The sequence below is a fragment of the Ambystoma mexicanum genome, chromosome 1q (genome assembly GCF_040938575.1).
Source record: "Ambystoma mexicanum isolate Mex_15411 chromosome 1q, UKY_AmexF1_1, whole genome shotgun sequence".
In the NCBI taxonomy this organism is placed as follows: Eukaryota; Metazoa; Chordata; class Amphibia; order Caudata; family Ambystomatidae; genus Ambystoma; species Ambystoma mexicanum.
Window position 1 is genome coordinate 804,295,960 of NC_090922.1, and position 24,752 is coordinate 804,320,711.

At 47.8% G+C, this 24,752-nt stretch overlaps 1 protein-coding gene across 1 annotated transcript in view; it reads right to left on the reverse strand.

The window, feature by feature from the left end:
• The window catches only part of LAMC1 (laminin subunit gamma 1), a 922,342-nt gene that overhangs the window by 216,993 nt on the left and 680,597 nt on the right, over nucleotides 1-24,752 (reverse strand). The window contains exons 15-16 of the mRNA XM_069641408.1: nucleotides 8,455-8,608; nucleotides 8,082-8,224 (exon numbers count right to left, since the gene is read on the reverse strand). Of these exons, the coding sequence (XP_069497509.1) occupies nucleotides 8,082-8,224; nucleotides 8,455-8,608 (297 nt within the window). The remainder of the gene's footprint in view (nucleotides 1-8,081; nucleotides 8,225-8,454; nucleotides 8,609-24,752) is intronic.

Consider the following 24,752-nt stretch of genomic DNA (forward strand, 5'->3'; position numbering starts at 1 on the left):
CAAAGAAGAGCTTGAAGAGGACGCCTGCTGCAACTCCTAGACCGTTGGTTTGCCCGGTGAAGCCCTGCTGCAGTGCCGAAACACGAATTTCGCATCACCAGCGAAGCCCCTGCAACGACAACTTCTCCCTTTGAGTTGGTGGGACCAATCAACTCCAAAGTAAGCCACCTGGACACCCTTTTCGGAGCTGGTTGAATTTCTTCAGAGTTGCTACAGGAAACCGTTTAGCCAGGGAGAGGGACACCAGATTGTGTGCGTTACTTTTAAGCGGGCCTAAAACTTTTGGAAGATCCTCCGGACTCCCACAAAGCAGGACTGACCAAGCCTGAGCCCCCTCAGCAGAGTGCGGGACCCCAGAGGCAACGACAGTTCACCTTGACAGCCAGGAACCACGTTGTTGCTATTTGCGGTAGCTGAATCGCGAAACAGCCACTGAAAGTGAAGTTTGCGGGTTTTGACAGTCCCAGTGCAGGAGTCCTGACGCCCTCCCTCTTGTTCCCACGACTGAGGCCCAGGAACATTGAGTTCTGCAGAGCTGCAGAGGAACGGAAGACATCAGCTGCATCTTTTCTTCTTTACCAAGGTACTGTAAAATAAGTCTAAGAGAACTTAACGCTTACTGTAGAAGTGCTTGTAACTTCCACAAGTCAAATTGGCTTGTGGCCCTACATTTGATTCTTCTTTTCATCAAAGACTCCCAAGAACTTGTGCAAATACTTCTCCATTCACTTACCAGAAGTGCTTCATCATATCCAAGACTTTTGCCCATTGACTTTGGCTTAGCCTATTAAAATGAATGACTTCTAAGAATATCCTAAAGTACTTACCTGCTTAGGAATATTTGTGGTCTCTTGTTTTAATAACCTTTGCCTTTTACCAACTTCTAAAAGTATTCTGAATGCCAACAGTAAGATATTAATGTCCTCAGCACCCTTGTTACTGAAGTCACCTGCGGGTGTAGGTTGTCTGTGGGCCATCCCAAAAGGGTCTTGTCTGATTCGGAACCTCAGAGTGTACAGTATTGAAGTATATTTGTGTGTTACTATTCTATTGCTCCCTTCTGAAGATGGCTTTATAACTGACTGACAAATTTATAATTGTTTACGCAAGAAACCTTGGGTGTAAGAGTGTATTTGAATACCTGTAACTGTGAATCTTTGTGTAACTCTACTACAGCTCACAGTTCCCCTCTTGAGATATGCCTGGCTGCTCAACACGCTACAAAAACTGTTTTACAATCTTATACCAAAGGTTGGGTTGCCTATACCTGTAGTCATAGTTGTTTGCAGTGTTCCCAAAGGATACTGCATTTAAACTTTGCCTAACAATTCCTATCTACATTTAGTTATTGTGTGCTTCACTGTGTGGACCCATTGTGAACCCCTGACCCACTCACACTCCTGAGAATAGCCTCGACTACTCTCAGTTGCCACCTTGAGTGGGTTTTGGCTAAACTCGGAGTTCCCCTGTTCATAAAACTAGGTCTAGGTCTCCTAAAATCTGTCCACAATGCCAGATTCGAGAAATCCATCTGAATACAAGCTACGTCTGATATTAGGTTCATAGAGGAGGAATACATCCATTTGAACGTGAGGATTGTTTGCAAAACTGAAACTGCTGTATGTTTGCCAATTTCAATCCAAATGCTCGGGAATTAAGCATAAGACAATGCATTACTTACCGTAAAAGCATTTCTGATGGTTGTATCTGCTTAGATTCACATGCTGTGCATAGGTCCGACATCCAGTGGTCACTGCGGAGTATTGCATTTTGTTTTTCGTAGTCGAAAAAGGGACGTCGACAAGGCGTGTCTGAAACACTATCCCTATAGTGACGTGCGTTGTACCCACAATCCCTCACGCGTCGAGGTCCCTCTGTTTGTATTTTTCTGCCCTGAGGGAGCCTTCTAGACGTGAGTGAGTACAGAAAAGAGATATAAAAGGAAGTCTATGTTCCTTCCATCCGAGCGGGGAGGAAGGGTGGGCGCATGTGAATCTAAGCAGATACAACCATCAGAAATGCTTTTACGGTAAGTAATGCATTGTCTTCTGATGTTTGTTAATCTGCTTAGAATCACATGCTGTGCATAGACTAGCGCGCAGTACCCGGAGTTGGCGGTGGGTTATGAGAAGGAACAGTAGAGAAAAGATGTCTTAATACTGCCTGTCCCACCTGGGAGTCAGATCTAGAGTGTGCATCTAGACAGTAGTGTTTTGTAAAGGTGTGCACAGAACTCCAGGTAGCCGCTTTGCAGATGGACTCAAGGGGAACATTTGCAATGAATGCTATGGACGCCCCCGTGCCTCGAGTAGAATGTGCTCTTGGCCTAAAGGGCAGTTCTCTCTTAGCAAGAGTATAGCAGAGAGTGATGCATTGAACAATCATCTAGAAATAGTGGACTTTGAAACTGCATCCCCTTCTCTTCCTACTGCCACCGAGACGAAGAACTGATTAGTCTTCCTCAGTGGTCTGGTTCTTTCCATGTAGAACATGACCGCTCTGCGCACATCTAGTGTGTGCAGAGTCCTTTCTCCCAAGTTGGAAGGATTTTGAAAGAACGCTGGTAGTTCTATAGACTGGTTTACGTGGAATTTTGAGATGAATTTCGGAGCAAACCTTGGGTGAGTGCGTAGAACCACCTTATCTCTGAACTGTAACGAAGGGGTCTAGAACAGAAAGAGCCGGAAGTTCACTTACTCTCCTGATGGAGGTGATAGCTATTAAAAAAGCAGTCTTAATAGTGAGGTGTTTAAGAGATGCTTTGTGCATGGGTTCGAATGGTGAGCCCATGAGTCTGGTAAGTACCACATTAAGGTCCCATCCGGGAGCTGGGTCAGCTATCGGGGGGGTGTATTCTCTTTACTCCCTCCATGAAGGCCTTTATAACAGGGATCTTCTACCACGACACCTTGAGTTGGGAAGTGGTGTATGCAGAAAGTGCCGCTAGGTGGACTTTAATGGAATTCAACACTAGACCTGAATCCAATAGGTGGGTCAGGTATAGAACAATATGTGTGGGAGAGCAGTCAATCGGGTTGATGCTCTTACCCCTGCACCAGATGACAAACCTCTTCCATTTGCTAGAATAGCAGTGGCGAGTGTTAGGTTTTCTGGCTTCTTTGAGGATGTCCATGCATCTCTGCGGGAGCTGTAGATGTCCGAATTCTATGATCTCAGGAGCCAAGCTGCTAAGTTAATGTTCTGGGGGCATGGATGCAGGGTCCTGCCCTTGTCTTGTGACAGCATGTTGTACGGGCAGGGGAGTTTCACTGGGGGAGATAGAGACATCTCCATCAAGTGAGCGAACCATGGCTGTCGGGCCCACATTGGGGCCACCAGTATCATGGTTACTTGTTCCTGGTGCATCTTGTGCACCACCTTGTTGAGAAGGGGAGTCTGGGGAAAAGCGTAAACAAATTTCCCTGACCATTTTATCGACAGACCGTTCCCCTTGGATTGGTTCTGGGGGTACCTGGAGGCGTAACTTAGGCATTGTGAGTTCTCCAGGGTTGCGAACAGGTCTATTTCTGGGAATCCCCTTTGTGTGAAGACATCGAAGACGATGTCTTCGTGCAGTCGCCATTCGTACTCTTCGGGCAGGGGGAAATCTCTGCTGAGTTTGTCTGCCAGCAGATTGAGTTCCCCTGGTACATGTTGTGACAGTAGGAACATGTCTTGTTTGAGAGCCCACTTCCATATATTTTGGGCCAGTTTGGACAGTCCTGGAGAGTGGGTTCCCCCCTGCTTATTGATGTAATACATGGCTGTGGTGCTGTCTGTAAGGACCATCACTGTCCTGCCTTGTAGGTGTTCCTGGAAGGCTCTTAGCGCCTTGAACACCGCTAGCAGCTCCAGTAGATTGTTGTGTTTGGATGCTACGTTCGGAGTCCACACTCCGTGAGCAGTCTGATGGGATAGGTGAGCCCCCCCATCCTGTGAGGGATGAGTCTGTGGTTAGAGTGGCTTCCGCCGCGGGTGTGGCAAAGGGTTTCCCTTTTCCTAGGTTTTCCTTTGTCCACCACCGTAGCGAGAGAACCAAGGCCTGCAAGACCACCACTAGATCGTCCCATAGTCCGCTGGCCTGACACCACTGGCTGTTGAGCCACTCTTGCATTGGGCGCATGCGCAGGCGCGCGTGAGGTACCAAATAAATACACGACGCCATCATGCCTAGCAAGCGCATTGCTTTGCGTACCGTCACCTCTCGACCGGTCACATATTGAGGGACCTGAAACAGCATGTTTTGGACCCTCTCTTTGGAGGGGAAGACGAGGCCGTCCTTTGTTTGAATTAGAGCCCCTAGGAATTGTTTGATTTGGCTGGGGTCTAGGCTGGACTTCTTTTCCTTGATGGAGAAGCCCAACTGGAACAAAAGGTCTACAGTCTTTTGGGTATTGGAGAAGCATGTTTCGTAAGAATCCCCTGTTATGAGCCAGTCGTCGAGGTAAGGGTAAACTGGGATGGACAACCTGCGCAGGTGGGCCACTGCCAGCACCTTCGTGAATACCCTTGGTGCTGATGCTATGCCGAAGGGTAGCACTCTGAACTGGTAGTGTTTGCCCTCCATCATGAACCTGAGGTATTTTCTGTGCGCTGGCAACATTAAAATATGAAAGTACGGATCCTTCATGTCCAATGTTGTCATGTAATCTCCCTGTGATAGCAGTGGGACCACTTCCTGTAAGGTCACCATACGAAACTTTTGGGGTTTGATAAACATGTTCGCTGGGCGCAGATCTAATACAGGGCGCATGGTTAGATCCTTTTTGGGTACAAGGAAGTACACTGAATAAATACCTTCCGTTACCTGAGATAGAGGCACGACCTCTATGGCTCCTTTTTCCAGCAGTTGTTGTACTTCTTGGAGAAGGATGGCAAGATGTTCCGGTGTCATGCGTCTTCCCCTCGGGGGTTTGTATGTTGGGGAACTGTTGAATTCGATGCAGTAATCGTGGGCTACGGTGGAAAGTACCCAGCGGTCTGACGTTATACCCTCCCATGCTGGAAGAAAGGATGTTATCCGGCCCCCGACCGGTGTTGCATGGGAGGAGACGCAAATCTTCGCGTCACTTGGTGGTGTTGGGGGCTTGGGAGCCTCTGGGGGTGGACCCCCGACCTCTTCCTTTGCCCCGGCGCTGGCCTCTTTGGCTGTACTGCCCACTATTGGTCTGGAAATTGGTGGCAGGGTACTGTTGCTGCTGGTTTTGTTGTTGGCGTTGGCCACGAAAAAAGCGTTTGTTGCCATAGCCGCGTCTAGTAGAGGGCTTAGAGATTTGGTCAAGAGTTTTGATAGTATCGAACTCTTTTTTAGCCATCTCCAGAGCCTCATCCACCGCTTTCCCGAAGAGGTTTGAGTCTTCAACAGGTTTATTTATTAAAGACGCCAGTGTCTCCGGTTTGAACCCTGAGTTGCGCAGCCATACGTGGCGTTTTAGGAGTATTCCCTGAACCAGGGAACGTCCCGCTGTTTCTGCAGCATCCAGAGAGTTCTTTACAATACTCTGGTTGACCTGGGTTCCTTCGCCAATAGTTGTTAGCAGGCGTGTACGTAATGGTTCCGGCGCTGCTTCGGCGTCTTTGCGCAGTTTGGCCCACTGCGCGTCCGCATAGCTAGCGAGCAAAGAATTGTTGTTCGCAATTCTTGCCGAAAAGGCAGCCGAGGATGTAACTCTTTTTGCAAGGGCATATAACCTCTTGCCCTCCTTGTCAGGTGGTGCCTCATTGGTGGAAAGTGGTACCCCTGCCCTCTTTCTTGTATTGGTTACTACCAGGGAATCCGGAATGGAATGTCCCCTGATGTACAACGGGTCTGAGGGTGAAGGAGTGAAAAGTTTTTCAATTCTAGGATTAACCCCTCCGATTAGGGCGGGTGTGGACAGCGAAGGGATGATTCTTCTCTTCACCGAAGCGAGGAGGGGAATGGTCTGACTGACCAGGGGTTTCTCCTTAATTACTCTTTCCACAAAGTCTAATTCAGGAGAGAGCTCCCCAGTGTCCAGTTCGAAATGTGCTGCTGCTCTGCGCAACAGGGCATTGAATGTGGGCTGATCGTCAATGGGAGACGTGTTTCTAACAGGTGAATTGTCAGGAGGATTTAGGTTCAGGACATCAGTGTCGGAATATACTGATGGGGATTGCCAGGGGTGAGAAGGTCCTTCTTCTGGATTTTCTCCGAAGCCTTCTCCTACCAAGTCTGGGCTGTCTTCCAGACCTTCCTCCTGGTTCCGTCCTTCATCGTCCATAAAATCTTCCTCCTCCTCAAAGTAATGTTCCTCCCCAGTGAGGTCATACACACTATGGAAGTCTGAGGCTGTGTCTTGGTGGGGATTGACTAGTCTCTGAATTTTGGCCCTGGGGTCCTCCTGAGGCCCTTCTCTTGTTCTCTTGGGAGTGGGAGGGTTCTGGGTATTCATAAACCTCTCCATTCTTTCCATGCAGAGATGGAGCCTTTCCATGGTTTCATGGGGTACCCCTGAGCGGTCTAGCGGGGGAAAAATAGTGTCCTGTAGCTGAAAACGGCTCGACCTCTCCCACAACGTCGAGGAAAGTGTCCCGTCGCCCTCCGAAAAGCCTTCAGGTGTGTTGGGGGTCCCTGCCTTTCTTTGGGTTTTTTTGGCGTGTCTTTCGACCTCTGCGTAGCGCTCGACGTGTCTTTCGGCGTACGCTTGTGGGCGTTGGCTACCACGATCCTCGCCAAGCTCTCAGCGACTCGTTTGTCAGCGGAGGGCTGTGGTTTCGACGTTACGGGTGTCGACCGCTCTACGGTGGCATGCGCTTTCTGCTGATGCGCGCCGGCCGATGATTTGGGGGCGGCGCCCTTATTTGCCGAAAGCCCAGTCGCTGGTCGCGGCTGCGAGAGGGGCTTCGAACCCGAACGGTCCGAGGAGGCCGCCGGTGGAACCTGCGTCTCCGTGGGCGCTGATGCTCTCTTCGCCTTAGAAGAGCCATGGGTTGTGTGCTTATGTGCGTCAATGTCGCCGGGGTGTTCATCCCCATAAGCAGGGCGTAAGCCGAGCGCGTCGGGGCCGGGGACAGACGACGAAGCGCGTGAGCGCTCTTTAGGGGGGTTTTCGACTTCCGTAGCGGAGGTCGTGTTATCACGTTCCTCGTCACTGTCGGTGGTAGCAACGGTGGGTGAAGCATCGGCCTTCGACATAGCGTAGGCCGCCCACCTCTTGACCCTACGGTCTTTTAGAGTCTTTGGCTTAAGAAGCCGACAAGCCGTGCAACCCTCCTCTTTGTGATCGAGGGGCAAGCAGCGGTTACACCGTGAATGCTTGTCCTTCCAAGTAAACTTGCCCTTGCAAAGCGGGCAAAACCTAAAGGGTGTCCTCTTCATAGCCGAGGCAATAAATCGTGATAACCACCCCAAGGGAAAGGAAGGGGAAAAGGAAAGGCATTCTCAGAAAAGAACCAGAGATGTCCCACGACCCCCACTCTCCCTACTGTAAATGGCCTGCGAGGCCAGGCCACGTGTTCGGCAACGCCGAAGGATCTCCTCCGCTCGTCCCCTCCGTCGAAGATCTTGCTCGGCGGTGACAGCTTCACAACAGCGTCGAGGGAGGGATCGATATGTTCTATATTAAATAGGAAAAACGACCAAAGGTCGAGGAGATGAAATCTGCAATGTCTCTCGAGGAGCTCCGCGTAAAGGCGACCAGTAGCTGGGCGGAAAAAAACAATCTGAGGGACCTCGACGCGTGAGGGATTGTGGGTACAACGCACGTCACTATAGGGATAGTGTTTCAGACACGCCTTGTCGACGTCCCTTTTTCGACTACGAAAAACAAAATGCAATACTCCGCAGTGACCACTGGATGTCGGACCTATGCACAGCATGTGATTCTAAGCAGATTAACAAACATCAGAACCCTTAATACAAATTAGTTTGTAAAGTTGGTAGATCAATTAATCGAACAGTAATGGGAAGAGGGCTTTTCCAATGGGGTCCGAGAATATTAGAAAATTAGAGCTTTCAATTTGATAAGATAGGCTACACGTCAAATTTGGAAAGAGGACAGCATACCAATGTTACAAATGACCAGTTGGCTCCACAATGGGTAGGTGCCAACTCCACTTACGTTTGCATCCATCGGGCCCAAATCCAAAGTGGTTGACCTCACAACGCTCACAACGTCGACCAGTAATGCCAGGCTGACATTCACACTGTCCCGATTGAATATCACACTGTCCATTTGTTGAACCTAAAGAATGGCATTCACACCTGTGGTAAAAGATAAAACTATAAGTAGAGGTCTGTTCTCAATGCATCTACAATAACGCCTCCTACAAACCTCTGCCTGATCAAATCTGGCAAAAGAAAAAGGTAATTAAATGTTTATGAAGTAATGCCAACATTCTGCTACTATTACAGTCAATTGCAATAAAATAAATGATGAGCCCTGTGGGGGCCAAAAAAAGCAAACTACGTGTACATGCAAAAGAAAGTCTAACCTGTCACAGCCAAGTGTACTTTGGAGGTTAAAGAATCCTGGCTCACATGCGCCACAGTCCCTTTCTGTGACATGTGGAAGGCACTCGCACTGTCCTGTGACCTGGTTACAGCTGGTCTGTTGGTTAACAGTGCCATAAGGATTGCAGGTGCAGGCTATTAGGGACAGAGGACAAATGCAAAAGACAGTAAGCATAGTAAACCATACAGCATTAAGAAATGACCAGTTATTCTAATTTTCATCACAATTATATCCCAAAATAGACGTTCCCTGCTTTCCTCGATCCAACTCTCCTTGATATAATTACATATTTTTAGGCTAGTGTGTGGGCCAATGTTTAACTGCACATTTCTATTCTAGGATTCAGCAATGGCCAGTAGCATCAGGAGAAGAATGCTAGAGTGTAAGATGGCGTTTACACAGTTTGAAATCTTGCAATGTTTTAAACAGTTTAGAAATCAGCTAGGATTAATTTAGGAGGAAACTAAACACATTCAAAAATGTATTTATTTATTTTAATTCCTAATAAGGCAATGCATGTCCATGGGCCTCAGAGCACACAGACTGTAAAGAGAAAGAAACCAGGGGAGTAACCAGAGGACCAAGCGAGAGCAGTAAGTTAATTAGTCAGCCGAATTAAAGGGTAAAGTTGTAATACTTCTCTTTAAACATTGTCAGAGATTGAGATGATCTGATGAGGGGACCGGGCATTCCATTCCGGTGGTACATGTAATTCAACTCTTGTATCGCCAAATCATTTTAAGCAGAAGCAGAGTTGATTTAGATGAACATTTTCAGTGGAGTGCAGCATACAACCTGATTGTTTCATTGAGAGCCTCTCAAGGTATTTTGGGGCAATCAGGTTCTGACATTCATAGGTAAGGGACAGGATATTGTGCTTGATCCTTTGCTTGACTGGCAGCCAATGCAATGTCTTCCTAAATGCTGTGATGTGTTTGCGCCTACAAAGTCCAAACATGGCCCTCACAGCTCCATTCCGAGTGATCTGAAGACAAAGATTTCCCTGAGAGGCACCCGTAAGTATGCTGTTACAATAATCTAGATGTGAATTCACTAGTGAGGATGCCAGGAGTGATCTATTCTTTATAGATAGGTAAGGCCTGATCTGGTGGAGCAGTTTAATAATCTGATAAATGTTGCTTCATAGATAGATCAGCATCAACAACGACCCGTCCCCTTGCCCCCACGTTTTTACTGACAGCAGTTAAGCTTCCGGAAATCAAGAATGGGCAAACTGAGCACTGAGCTTCTTCAGTCGTGGGCCAGAGGCCATAATGAGAAGCTCAGTCTGTTTTATTACGTGCTAGTGAATTGTGCGCCATCCAGGCCTGAATTTCACTATAAACTATTCGCTGTGGCAGCATCCTTGGTGTAGTTTCCGGATAGTTCAAATAGGACCTCGGTGTCATCTGCATAATTTGCATATTGGACACCCAGCCATCGAGAAGATCAAGAAATGGCTTGATATAGATATTAAACAGCAAAGGGGATAAACGGGAATCCTGTGGTACTACACATGTCAGAAGAATGGGGGGTGCCTGAGCCCTTTCAACGGCCACTCCAGATATTCTAGGACACAGAAAGGATGCGATCTATTGGGCATCATTTTCTGAACAGTTGTCAATGGTTATCAGTCTTTCACGTAAAAGGTTATGGTCAATAAGATCAAACGCTGCCGAAAGATCTAGTAAGAGGAGTAGGGCTGGATGGCCCCTCTCTGACTCCCACGATATTGGATTTAAGGTCCTATAGAGCCATCTGTTCCGTGTTGGGATCTAAAGCCAGATTGGTGGGTGTTTAAATGTGACGGTATGTCATAAAAAGTTTAATTTGATAGGTTTTCATTCATATGGAATGCTTTAGTTAACTATGTGTTGGGATGTAACTTCCATATGAAGTTCTCTTATCAATATTGTAGCCAGAATTCCCATTTGGGGGATTCTACAGCCATTTTATGGGGCTCCTCAACTTTTTGAACCCCCCCTCACCCCCCTGTCTTTTTTGGTTACTTGATCTCTTTTGGTGGCCATGGTGAAGTTCACCTGCCATTAAGTCCCTTTAGATCTTATATTAGGTATATGGTATTGCATCGCCCCATAGGTGCGCAGTACTATGGGTGCTTCAAGCACCCCATTTCTACACTAGTGTGATTAAGTACCTGTGAATTGGTTTTAGGGAATAAATTGGTGGTAGCTGCGCTTTAATTTTGGTTTCACCAGGTGTGCAAGCCCTTTTACCTCATAGGGAGCCCAATGCACCTTTTTGGAAGCCATTGCCGTACCAATGGGTTTTTTAAAATCCTGCTCCCAGCCATTTTTGTTTTGTGTGGCCTCCCTTTGACTAGGTGACAAGAGGTAAGCTCAAAATGGATGTTCTCATCACGTGGGCTGTTAGGGATAATTCTCAGAAATGTACTAATTCCCTTCTACCTTAGAGACCCCCAGCACTGCTGCTGGACTTTAGGACTTCATTTTTATCCTGGAGAGAGTGAGATCTTCTTCCCCACTCATGTATTTTTCTGTGATTTGAACTATGTGCTTCTTTTGGTTTTGGAGTCTGAAACTCCATAGGCATCATCTTTTTACGTTGTGACACACAGCACCTTCATTGCAGTAGCACAGGGAAGTCTTAGATTTCCAAAAGGTTTAAATACCTTCTCTTGGATAGAATACTGTTTCCAAAAGCAGTGAAGTGAAATTGACTTTACTTACATTTTGTAACTTTCTAGACCCAGCACACACTATCTTACCATAGGGTGCTGGAGGGGTTACTTCGGATCCCCTTTGTCTCGTTTATCATCATGTAACATATGTTACCCTTTCTACAATAAATGGCTGGTGGCAGTGGTTTACTTTTTACTACCTTTGAGTGTTTTTACCGTGGGTTGCATTCACAGCTGCAGTATTGAACCCATGGTGTCCATTTTGTCAAAATGGACCTGGTCTTTTTTCGCCATTTCTTGTTGGAAAGGTCCTTCTTGATATTTATTCTGCGCGCCAAACCAGGTTTAGTCCCTTTGTTCGTTTTGTCTTTGGCGGGAATCCCTGGTTCCAGCGTGTCTGGTAGGGCAGGGCAGGAAGCAAGGGAGGTTCACAAAACTCCCTCTGCTTCATCTCCTTGGTTACAGGAATGAACCCAAAGGTGATTGGCTGGCTGGCTGAGGACAACCACCCTGCTGTGTGATTGACCGCTAGTCTGCGACAGAATGGGAGAAACCTGCATAAAAGGTGAGGTCTTTTGCTTGGAATACAGAGTCTACCACTGGACGAAGGAATCTGAAGAACTTGGAAGAGACTCTTGTTGCAACTACTGGACCTTTGGTTTGCCCGGTGAAGCCCTGCTGCAGTGCAGAAGCTCCAAATTTGCCTCTACTAGAGAAGCCCTGCAAGGACGACTTCTCCCGTTGGGTTGGTGGGACCAATCGTCCCCAAGACGAACTCCTATGGAAATCCTCTAGAAACTGGCTGCACTTCCATTGCTGCTGCAGGAACCGATTGCCAGGGAGAGGAAGATCAGAATTGAGTGCATCGTTTTTTAAGTCGGACACAAGCTCCAGGAAGATCCTGGACTCGCATGAAGGACTAACCAAGCCTGAGCCACCTCAACAGAGTGCTGGACCCCAGAAGCATGGAAAGTCCACCAAGTGTCTGAGAACCGTGGTGGTGGTACTCGCAAGAAGCTGAAACAGTGAAGTGCTGCTGATCTGAAGTTTGACCATTGCTGCCGCCGACCTTCAAACCGTAGTGCAGGAGTCCCCAGACACCCTCCGTCTTGTCCCCACGACTGAGGCCCAGGAACACAAGGATCTGCCATACTACAACAGGAACAGAAGCCAGCTGGAACCTATTTCTTCAGACCTAAGGTACTGTAAACTTGTTGCGTAACTTACAAGCTCCAAGTTGAGACTAGCCGTTGTTACCTTTTGCAGAGTTGCTTACAGCTTTGTCCATCAAATCCCAGCTTGTGGCCCAACAGGGATTTCCATTGCAACAAAAACTCTATAACTTTGTGCAAGACTTTTTACTTACCTTCAAGAAGAACTTCAGCTCCCCTAGACTTTGCTCAATTGACATTGGCTGTCCTGGCTCCCTGATAGACTGGTGCAGAGGACTTTGCGTTTTGATCTGTCCCTCCAAAAAGTCACATTAACTTGTGTAGCTGTGAAAGGGTTAATCTGAATTACATCTGGGGGGTTGGGGGGCGGTTCAAAAGTACTTCACTGTTCGAGAAACTTGTTAACCAATGTTTTCTCCGTCTAACCTCTTCCTTTTAACACCAAGCTCAGTATTGCTCTAAAGATACCAGTGATATATCCATGTCCACAGTGTCCTAGTTATTTAAGTCACCTCAGGGTGTAGGAAGTGTGTGCGCCATCCCCAATGGGTAGCTACTGACTTACTGAAACTGAGTGTGTATTTTTGAAGTTTATTTTAAGTGTTACATATTTGCTCCCTTTAAAGGAGGCTTATTCAAACTGACTGTTAAATAGATTGTTTAATCACGAAACCTTGAGTTATAAGATTTATTTGGATACTTGTCACTGTGAAACTATGTTCAACCCTACAGCTCACACTGACCTCTCTTGAGATAACCCTTGTGTCATGATGCCTACCTCAGGGTAACCAGACCAGGTCCAGCAACCCCGGAAGCAGGCATCAAGTTGTTTTGAGCAAGCCCAAAAGCCCCTGCTAGGGGCTGTTTGGGTGCGGTCCTGGCGCCCAAGGCGCCAGGCTCATATTGAGAGTCAGTCCTGGCGCCATAAGCGCCAGGCTCAGAGTAGAGCTTACCTGGTGCAGACCATGCTGCAGAGCTCCAAGCCAAATGAGGCTTGGAAGGGACTATTTTACCTAGGGACTATTTTTTTTACTCGGGTGGGGCTGGGGAAGAATACTTGCCTGGGACTACTTTGGAGGCTATTTAAACCACGGCCGAAGAGCAGCACACGCTTCGCGTTATTCTGCATCCAGCAGTGTAACGCTCATTGTGTCTGCAAGCCTGCATCCAGTCTTCTGCCACGCCCGCCTCGAGTCTGCAGCTCCTAGAAAAAGGGAGGACCAGAAGGAGAAAAGGTTAGAATAAGAGCAAACCTTCGATCCTTACCTGAATTCCAGATCCACCGCACCTTCGAGCTGGAAGAAAGAAGCATTTACGCGCGCCGCCTCGCCTGCTGCAGCGTCGCTCTGAACTCACCGGCCTTCGCAGCATCCTCACGATCCACTGCATCCTTCTGCACGTTCCCGCTGCATTCTGGCACCTAAGGGGAACACAAAAACAGCAAAGGTGAGCCAAGGAAATAAACGGAGGCAATAGTAACTACCCCCATAGGCTTACCCGATTACCGCCGGGGGTACCATTCCTCTTCACGGGTCGGCGCAGTCTCCATTGCATCCTCGCCGCACCACTGCCCCCAAGAGAAACAAAAGGACGACAAGGTGAGACAACGGGACAAATAAGGGGAACTCTTCTCACCGCAATAGACTTACCTAATTTTACCGCTGGAGGCATCATTCCCCGAACTTCATATTTTCTCGCCACACCTGAATAAGGGAACAAGCAGCTTACATTCTGACCTTATATTGAACTGTGTAGGATAAGCCAAATCCTTACCTGAACTTAGTCAGCTACCACGAGGAACTCTTCGCTGGGGTCAAGCTGCAAACTGCAAGGAATCGGACAAGAGTGAAAGTCAGACATGGGAACTCTTACGAACTACATATTTTTCGGAGTTAATATTGTTCTGGAACTCACCAATTCCTTCGAGCCAGTGAAGCAACTGGTTATCAACGCGCCCCTGCGCTCAACGCAGGATGGAGAGCTAATTTTTTCAAACCATCAGGTGAGACTATAAGAGGGGACATCAAAGGTGATCTGTGGGGAGAACAGCGGGGGTGGGTGGAATTTACGCTCAACTCCACGGTGGTTAATTCCCTTTCTCCATTTGCAGAAGAATATTCCTACGGGCCAAGCAAACGAAGCTAGGTGGGCCAGCCCAGTCCGTCATCTCGGCCCTACGCGTCACATTGGTGGTCACCGCAGCTGTCCAGTTCAGATCGACGCCTCTGTGGGAGCCAGGTGAGCTTAACACCTGGCTGCTCAGTCATTCTACCAACGTGTGTAATACATGCTTATATTAAAGGTTGGGTTAACTATTACCCAGGAGGACAAGGCTGGTGCAGTCTCCCACAGGGTACTGCATACAATCTTGCCTAACACGCGCTCCCAAAGAGCCCATCATGCCAGCCTCCATATTTGTCCCAACTGGTTTAGGCTAGTTTATGTCCCTGGACTAACCCTCACACTTCCTATGGGGGTGGCTTTTGGCGAGTGGCAGTCCCGGTGACCAACCTGTATCGTTTGTCATCTCACCCTCTGCCCCAGCCCGTTCGTGCGATTGGCTGGCCTACTGTCAAGCCCACTTAAGAGGCATTTAATTCTGCCCTGCCACAACTCTCTTGCTTTCTGGTTCCTATAACCTAGAGGTTGCAGGTCTGCTGAAGGAGATTTTGGCCACAATTCCCACATTTATGTTTTTAACCCTTACCTGGCCCCACTGACTAGGTACAGTGGTTTGGACACACCTAGTTTGGGATTTCTTTATTGCTAGAAGTCCAGTCTGGGATAACAATGGCTCCCCATATCTGCCGGATCAAGTTCTATGATTTGGAACGGTTTCTACACCATTTTAACGCTGCATCTAGAGTTTACCGCCAGGATCTTCCGATTAGTGATGGGCTGCTGCAGGAGTCCAGAATGGTGCAGAGGATTCATAACTCCACAAGAGCTTCAGTTTGGGATGTCTGTGGGGTTCACCAGCCGTTGTCCCAATCCTGGGACTGTTTGCTGCTGCGTTCCTTTGTTCACCTGGATGCTGAGGTCAGGGGGGGGTGCGGGGGGGCTGCAGAGTGTTTGGGTTCTCCCTTCTTTCTGGAGCCTTCTTCACAGGACCTGTCACTCCTGGCTTGAAGGTAAATGTCCTAGGAAACCCCTTTGTTCGCCTGCATCGCTGGAATCATTGTTGGCTCATGGTGCAAGGCACTGGGGACCAGATCCTGAAAATCACGTCTATGAAAACACCATTCACTCACAAGGTTGCGTTGGTTCACTGGAGCAGTTTCTGCCAAAATCGCCCTTTAGGTAACATTTTCATATTCATGATAAATCTTCCTGACCTCTGTCAACTCAAGGTGTTTTGGGAGTTCCCTATAACTTTTGGGCTTAGGCTGTGTTGCCCTTTTGGGCTTCCCTTTTATTTTCTCATTCATGTACATGGGTGATCTACTGTTCCCAGGGGGTAAAGAGGGATTTTCATCACCTTTTACTGAGCCAGCACACCCCCACCAGTCGAGTGCTGGGGAGATACAGGTAAGTGAGAAGGGGGATAGAGTAACATTTTTGTTACAATTGTAAGTTTACTTGAATGGCTGGTGGCAGTGGTTTTTCCTTAGTTACTGTTTAGTATCACTCCTCGCAGGCTTAAACCAGACTTGGTAATGCATAGAAGGGCCACCATTCTGCCAGAATGGTGGGTTCCTTCATTCTCCATTTCTCTCTTGCTTGTTGTCCGAGGTCTTCCCCAGCCATTCCAGGCATGAACGACCTCAGTAGAATCTTTTGTCCTTGGCTGGAATCCTTTATATTCCCCGGTCAGGCTCCAGCATGTCGGAGAGGGCAGGAAGCAATGGAGGAGTCCAAAACTCTGCAGTCTTTGTCTTTCACCTTGCCCGAAAGGAACCAGTTCCCAATAGGGGGGCTGGCTGTCCTGATTGCATAGCCAGACCACCCCTTTCTATAAACTGCAAGGAGAGTTTGGAGAAGTTGTGCTGTAGTTCCTGATAAATACTCCAAACCTGGAAGCTGCTGACAAGTCAACCACTGGAGCTGAACCCGAAGAGGATGATTAAGAAGAGACATATGTAGCGATTTCCAGCGACCGTAGAGCCTGTGTAACCGGAGCCTGATAGAACCCTTCCTTCCAAACCACCTGGGAATCCGAATGAGACGACTCCTACAGTGGCCTGTGAGATCCACTGGTCTCAAGAAGACCTGCATTTTTTAAAACATTTTTTAAAGCGCTCACACAGCCCGGGGACATCGAGGCGCTGTTACAGGAATATGTCTTAGTTGCATATTTATAACACGCTTATTAACCAGAGGTTTCTAAGAGCGGAACCGGGGATCGGACCTGTGGGGCTTCGTGTCTTGTTTCCAACGCGAGCACGCTGCCGCTGAGCTATCCTCCCTTGAGCCATCCCACAACATGCTGCGACCTTGCTGGGCTGCAAACAAACAATACCCTGGGACCTCGAGCCCGAGTGCAGTGCATGGTCTTCCGAAGTCTGAACCTCGCTGAAACTTTGGTGGACTTCTGCTGGATCTCCAGAGACACTATTCGAATCCCTGAAGTCCCCTCACCGGAGTGCAGGACCAAGAGTGAAGAGAATCCGACCGGCGATATTAGTTCATCTGGCTCTTGTAAAAGGGCGCTAAATCCACACAGCTGCAAGAATCCATGAAGAAACCTTTGCTGGAAGCCTCCTTCGGCAACTGCAGCTGCATGTTCCCATTCAGTGTTCAGTTCTTTCGTCTCCAGACGAAGAATTCAGGGACTGGACCCAGTGCTGCTGCATCCTGATGGCATCCATTCAAAAGCTATACTTTTCTCCAAATGTACTGTGTGGGCTTGGGCAATACTTACCTTAACTCTGGTGTGCATCCTGTTAATGTTAAAGGACATTTGCACCGCGCACTATCACCACCAGAGTGGTCCCCTGGCACTCTGAAAGAGGAAGGGAGGGGGAGTTAGTGGGAGGAAGCTGGAAAAGTGCAAGAGAGCAGTGATGTGCTGTTGGCGGCCTCAGCCCGGTGGGTCCACTGGCTAGGCCTGGGGTGTTTGCGGCTGGTAGTCGTCGTGTACTGTTGAGAGTTTTTTTTTGTTTGTTTTGTTGTTGCAATGTAGTGAAGTTTGTGCGGTTTGTTGTGTTGTAGATTTGTGGTTGTGTTTGGTTTGGAGTTTGAGAGGTGTATGCAGAGGGGGAGATTGTTAGTGGAATTCGTTAGTTGACATCTCTATCCTGAATTGAGGCGCTGGGCTTGCGTAATCTCCTCAGATGGGGTGCGGGAGTACCCCTGCGCCTGTGTCCTGATCTGGATCTGTCCAGGATCTCTCCACCAGCCTCCCTCACAGCCCCGCCTGGCTTCCCTTCCTACTCATTTGGCCAGTGCACCTGCTAATGTCCACAACTCAGCTAGTGTGGCGATTGCCAATATCCCCACAGTTCCACAATACTGTCGTACCTGGTAGCAACTTAGGGGCGAGTGAGGATGTTGGGTGGGTTTGGCTGGGGTTGTCGACTCCGTCTCCATAGGTGTCGCCTGTGTTCCACTCTACCCGGCGTCACCTGTTCAGGTGTCTTGTGAGCTTCCCTGTTGGTTCTGGGAGCTGTCAGTGTCCTCTCCAGTTTAGTCATCCTTTTTCCTTTCTGTTGTTTCGGTTTTCAGTTTGAGTCTGTGGTGTTGAAGAGCCAGGTTTTTAGAAATTTCCTGAATTTTAGGTGCTCTTTGGCATTTCTTATTACTTTTGGGATGTTTCAGGTTTTTGCGGCCAAGTGTTAGAAGGAGGTGCCTCGAAGGTTTTTCTTAAGGTATGGTTTTAGTTCCAGGTGGATTTCGTTGCTTGACCTGAGGAGTCTCCTTGGCTTGTAGATTGTTATTTTCTTTGTAGGAACTCTGCTCCTTGTCCACTGATTGCCCTGTGCGTTATGCACATTGTTTTGAAGGTGATGCAATGTTTTACTGGGAGCCAGTGTAGTGTTTTTAGGGCAGGAGTGATGTGGTCTCTTCTTGGTAGTTTGAGGAGTAGTCTGGCTGCAGCATTTTGGATTCGTTGTAGTTTCTTCAGGAGGTATTCTGAGGTAGAGGCTGTTTGCATAGTCGATTCTTGACATGAGGGTGACGATAGCGAGTGTTTTGTGCGTGAAGGAGAGGAAAGGTAGGATTCTTCTTGCTGTGTGGAGGAGGAAAAAGCATTTCTTGATTGTTGCATTTATTTGTGGTTCTAAGGTTAGGCTGTTGTCCATCAGGACTCCCAGATTTTTTACTACCTTATATGGTGTTGGTGCGGTTCCAATTTCCGTTGGCCACGGGATGGCGGTTTCGTTCTCTTGGTCTTTGGCTATGATCATGATTTGTCTTTCCTGGGTTGATTTTCAGGTTGTTGGCATTCATCCAGTTGAAGACTTCTTTTAGACAGTCGGTTAGGGTTGAATGATCGGCTTTGGTGTCTTTGATTTTGTAGACGATTCGAGTATATTCTGCGTAGTTGTAGCATGTAATGTTGTGTTTTTTGAAGATTCTGATGACTGGAGAATGGTAGATGAAGTGGTGATAGTGAGGATCCTTGTGGCATTCCACAGACGTTAACTCATGGAGTGGATTTGAAGGGTTTAATCCATATGATTTCTGTTCTGTCTGCTAGGAATGATTTAGTCATGAGTAGTGCTGTGTCTGTTATGCCTATATTTTCTAGTCTTTTGGTTAGGGTGTCATGGTTAACTGTCGAACGCTGCGGAGAGGTAAAGCAGAATAAGGGCTGAGGTTGAGTCTGCGTTCATTTTTAGGTCGTCCCAGATGGATGGATAGTGCTGTTTGCGTTCCTCTTGTGGGTCTGAAACAGACTTGAGCTTGGTCTAGCAGGTTGTGTTTATCTACGTGTACTTGGGTTAGTTTATATACGTAGGTTTCCAGGAGTTTTGCCAGGTAGGGAATGTTGGAGATCGGCCTGTAGTTGGAGGTCTTCTACGTCGCCACTTGTGTTTTTCAGAAGTGGTTTGATATATGCTGATTGAAGGTCCTCGGTACATTTCCTGTTGCTAGTGATAGATTTAGAAGGTTTCTGTAATATTTTTCTGGCGTTGCTTGTGCGAGGATCGATTTGTAGATGTCTGGGGGGCAGGGATCCATGGGTGATCCAGCTTTCTTGCTGTGTTTTACCAGCATTGCGAATGCCTCTGCTGATATTTCAGGAACGTTTTTGAGTTTGTGCTGTGGTTCTGTTAGGTTCGTTTGGTTGCAAGTTGGTTGGTCTCTTTTGTATGGTTTGTCGGATGTCATGATTTTTTTATTGAAGTGGTCTGCCAGGTCGTTGCATAGTTTCTCTGACGGCGTTGGGGTTTTATCGCAGCCTGGTGGGTTTCTCATCTCTTTAATGATGCTAAACATCTTTTTGTGTGTCAGTGGCATTCGTGATCGTCATCATAATGCCTTCTTTGCCTTTTGAATTTCCTTCTTGTATGCACGTATTTGTTTCTGGAATAGTGTTTTTTTGTCTGGGTTGTATTCTTTCTTCCATTCTAGTTCCATCTTTTTGTTTTCCTTTTTCATGGTGCTTAATAGTGGGGTGAACCATTTTGCCATTGCTCTTTTTTGATGGGGTGAATGGTTTGTCTGGGGCAATCTTGTCAATTGTATCTGCAATCCATTTGTGTAGTAGCTCTGCTTTCCCATCTAGGTGAACTAGCTTCAGTTCTCTAGTTGAGGGTTTGGGTAACTCTAGTTGTTCAAATGGGTTGCTTTCTTTGGCACGTTTCCAGTTTCTGTGTGGTGGTTGTTGGTTTAGGAGATTGGATGCAGACTTGAGTAGGCAGAGTGATCCCGAATGGGATGATGAGGTGGTCACTCCATAGTATTTGTATTGGCGGTGCCGTGGTGATGAGTTTTTCCTTGGCGGAAAAAAATTGCGTTGAGGGTGGGTCCTGCCGAGTGTTGCTCCTTTGACTACTAGTCATAGTTTCATGGTAGTGAGTTGGTCAATCAGTGAGTTTTGGGAGTTGGCGTGACTGTCTTCAAACCAGATGTAAAAGTCCACCAGGATGATTAGGTGTTCGTGGTTGATGGCTAAGTTGGTGATGGCTTCTATGAAGTTGTCGACCAAGGTTGCATCATATTTCAGTGGTCTGTACACCAGGGTGAACATGAGGTTAGTTTTCGTGCTCGCTATTGGGTGTATTACCATGGTTTCGCAGTTGGGGATGTTGAGCGGTTAGTCTGTTTTTATTTTCAGGTGTTCTTTGAATGCTATTGCGATGCTGCCTCCTTTTTTGTTTTTCCTGTTTATTTGAAGGCATTTGAAGTTGTTTGGAAGGCAGCTTTGGAGTGCGATTTTGTAGTTGTCGTCCAGCCATGTTTCTGTGATGAACAGGATGTCAATGCGTTGTCATCGAGTAGGTCGAAGATTTCGGTTGAGGGTTTTGACATGGATCTTGCGTTTATTAGATTGCAGTGGAGTTTGGAACTGTTGTTTGGTTTGGACTTTCTAGTTGAGGTCGTCTTCTGATCGGTGTAGAGGTTTCCTTCCTGGTCGATCTCTTGTTGAGGTGTAGGTTTTCGGGATGTCAGCGTCTTTGAAGAGTTCTTCTAAGTTCTGTCTTGGGTTTTTGTTTTCATCGGGTTCGTCTTCCAGGAGTTGTGGTTGTCGATTGGAAGTTCCTCTTGCTTTGGTGATGTAAGGTGTTATCGCATCAGTCGTGTGTTTGTTGTTTCTAGTGTTGTTCATCCTTCTGCTGCGTGCTTGTGTTAGGTTGTTTGATGTTGCTGTTTCTGGCGTTGGGTTGGTTTGCTCTGGTGATCAGTTGTTAACGAGGTATAAGTACAGGGATTTGTCGCTTCTCTCAGTGTTGGTTCCATTTTTGTTCCTGTCTGTAGGGGTGCGTTCTGTAGTTGTGGTTCTTTGTTGCTGTTCCGGAGTGTTTGTTCTTTCTTCTCTTTTTCTTTCCCTCGGAATGGGTCGTTTGCGCTGCATTGTAAGATTGAGAATTGTTCGGTCTTTGTTTGAGGATGTCCAGTTGGTTCTAGTTGTCTTGTGGTGTAGTACTGTGTGTGGAGGCCTGTCTGCTACCAGTTTGGGCTCTGCCTTTCCTGCAACTGAAACCTATCCTGACCTACCTACAGCGGACTCCTAGACCACTGGGTCCCTCTTCTGCCTCTGAGAAAACGCATGCTCTAGACTAGAAAAGGACTTTAATTATTGGATTCTGTGTGGAAATTGTAACAAGTATAAAAGTACTTACTTATAAGTTAGTGTTGTAACTAACAATTGCTAGTGCAAGCCATTACTATCGTTTTGCTGTAACAATTGTGGGCACGAGCTGCTACTATCCAAGCAGTCTCCTTTAAAATGTATGTTGGTACGGTCTTATTTTTCTTAACTGAATGAGGGTGAAATCTTACAATAGGGTTACCTACCTGGAATAACAGATTGTCGTTCTTAAAGTGTGAGGCGGTCTAGTAAGGCCATCTTAATGGTGACCAGCCTGATGTCCGCGGACGCCAGTGGCTCAAATAGTTTGTGCTCCAGGGCGCCCAAGACTGTTTGGGTCCCACATGGGGTGTGGCCTCTTGATGGGTGGGTAGAGCCTAGCGAGCCCTGTCAAATGCTTCTTAACAATCGGATTGGAGGAGAACACCCTAATTCGAGTTCCTGTAAGCCCCGATGGCTGCAAGGTAAGTGTGGCAGGTGTCAACCTGCATGCTTGAGTGGGCGAGGGTGTCGATTTTCTTGGAGTCTGCCCAGTGGAAGAACCTGGTCCATTTACATTTATACCGGGCCATGGTAGCCTTGCCCCTTGCGCCCTGTATGATCTCCAGATTTGCCTGGGAGAGGTTGCCTTAGCGTTACCTGCTCAGGAACCACGCTGTGAGGGCTAGTTTGTGGTGCGGGGTGGATGATACTTCCGCCCCACCCAGTTGCGCTAGCAGGTGTGGCGGGATCGTTGGAAGGTGAACCTAAGGCATCTCTGAGAGGCTGATTGGCTCCGAAAACCATGGCTTGGCCGGCCACCATGGAGCTATTAGAATGATGTTGAGCCGGCGAGACTCTGACTTTGCAAATCACTCTGAATCAGCAGGGTGGGCGGGAAGGCGTACGCTGTCATGCAGTTCCACTGAATCTGAAGTGCGTTGTCCAGGGAGCCGGGACCCGGTCCCTGCCAGGAGGTGAACTGAGGACACTTCTTGTTGTGCCAGGTGGCAGAGATCCACCTGTGGGAGACCACATCTGTTGAATATCTCCCGAATATCAAGGTAATTTAGCTGCCACTCGTAGTTGTCTGCTCCCAACCTGCTGAGCCTGTCCGCCTCCAGGTTGGATTCCCCCGGAAGGTGGATTGCCGCGAGGTAGATGTTTTCAAGGGCCCATTCCCACATGCTGATTGCCAATCTGCACAGTGGAGGGGATCTGGTGCCTCCCTGCTTGTTGACATAGAACACATGCTGGTCGAGTTGTCTGTCTAGATGAGGACAACCTGCCCCTGAGCAGTGGAAGGAATGCTCTGAGCGCTAGACAGATGGCGTTCAGCTCCAGCCAATTGATGTGGTACTCCTGTTCCTGTCAGGTCCAGGTGCCGTGGACCAAGAGATCATCCAGGGTGGCTCCTCAGCCCTCTAGCGAGGAGTCTGTGGTGATGGTGACCTGCGGGGGTGGGAGGCCAGAAGGGCTTGCCCGTCCGCAGGTTGCAGTCCCTGGACCACCATGAGAGGTCCAGGTGGAGATATGGGGGAACTTTGATCATCTCGGATTGAGAGCCCATGCTCCTGGTTCCATGATGCCACAAGTGGGTTGGTTTGCCACAAGTGCAGCTGTATCTTTCTCATCCGGAGTCTCATGTGGGGGATGGCTAGTAGAACCGCTGCCAAGAGACCCAGGAAATGCTGGTACCATCAGGCCGAATCAAGACAAATTACAGCCAACAAAAGTAAACAAGAATTATACTGCAACTTAAGTACAACAAGGATTTATTTAACAAGGTGTGAAGCTAACACTGGCTGAATATGATTTGTCCTTTATTTGAATTGAAGAATATATATGAGGTATGAAGTCAATTCAATATGATTTGCTAAAAATCTTGAATCAAAGTTGGAAAATAAAGAAGAATTGAAAAATATATTTCACGACTCTGACTCACCTGAACAATTTACCAAAAAGGTTGGCGCATTTGAGTAAGCTTTTCCCAATTCCATATTTTACCATCAGTCCGAGGTCACCTCTCTTCTGAGGTAGTGAGCAGTGGCCTTCTTGATGGCTGTGATCTTGTCCTCCGAGGGACACACCTTCTCTGAGCATGTGTCCTAGATGAGGCCCAAGAAGGTCAGAGTCTGTGTGGGCTGCAGCTGAGACTTTTTAAGATTGAGCGTAAAGTCCAGATCGTGTAGTGTGTTCATAAGAGCCTGGGAAGAGTGGTGAACCGCTTCCGGAGATGTAGCCCTGACGAGCCAGTCATCGAGGTATGGATAAATGTGGAGGCCATGAGCACGGAAGAGGGCAGCCACTATATTTATGAGCCTGGTAAAGACCCTGGGGGCCGAGTTGAGGCCAAAAGGAAGGACCTTGTATTGGAAATGGTAGCCCATGATCCTGAACCAGAGGAAAGAATGAGGGGGCTGCCAAATCGGGACGTGTAGATACGCATCATTCAGATCCAGGGAGAACATCCAATCTCCCTTGCAGTGTCTCTGCAATAAAAGCTGCGATAAGGAGTGCTAACAAGTGCCAGGTGTGCACAGTTAGGATTACGTACCTTACTCTGCCTGGTCTCATTAAAGGGAAGAAGCTATTACATGTTAGAGGTAATCTTCCTGGCCTCATTCCTCATCTTCCTCGGCTCAGTAGTGATGTCAATGAAGTGGGGAGGAATTATGGGAGCTGTAGTTTCCCATAAAATAAGCAGAGATAGGGGTTGGAACAAGTTACTTACCTGTAACTGTTGTTCTCCAGCATGGGTCTGGCATGGATTCACATGCTCATGAATATTCCCCGTCGTCAGGCTGGGAATCCTCGGTAAAGAAAAAACCAGTATCAGTTTCGTTTCTGATCTGTCTTTCGTAGTAATAACCAATCACTGATCTCTGCGTCATACTGACCACAGCCAATGACTGCCCTCTACCTAAGCACCGCCTCTGTCAGCCATCTTCAGATTTTTACCGCACGTTCATGTGTTGGGATCCTCGTGCTATTGCTCTCGAGCGTTAGTGCTATTTTTTCATGTTTTTTCTCAAAAACTTAGTTTTTTTTCGGTCAAAAGAGCCTCAAGCTCCACCGACTCTCCATCCGATCAACGGGGACCCGTGTCGGATTCGTCTGCGCCCCTCAAGGGTGAAGATTTCGTCGAGCTACGCTTTTGGAGGATTCCAGAAGTTTCTCAGGCCCGGTCATGGCCCAAGAGAAGGGAAGCTCGACGCCCGGAAAGCTGTTCAGGGTCTGCCCTGGATGCCAGCTGCAGAACGTCT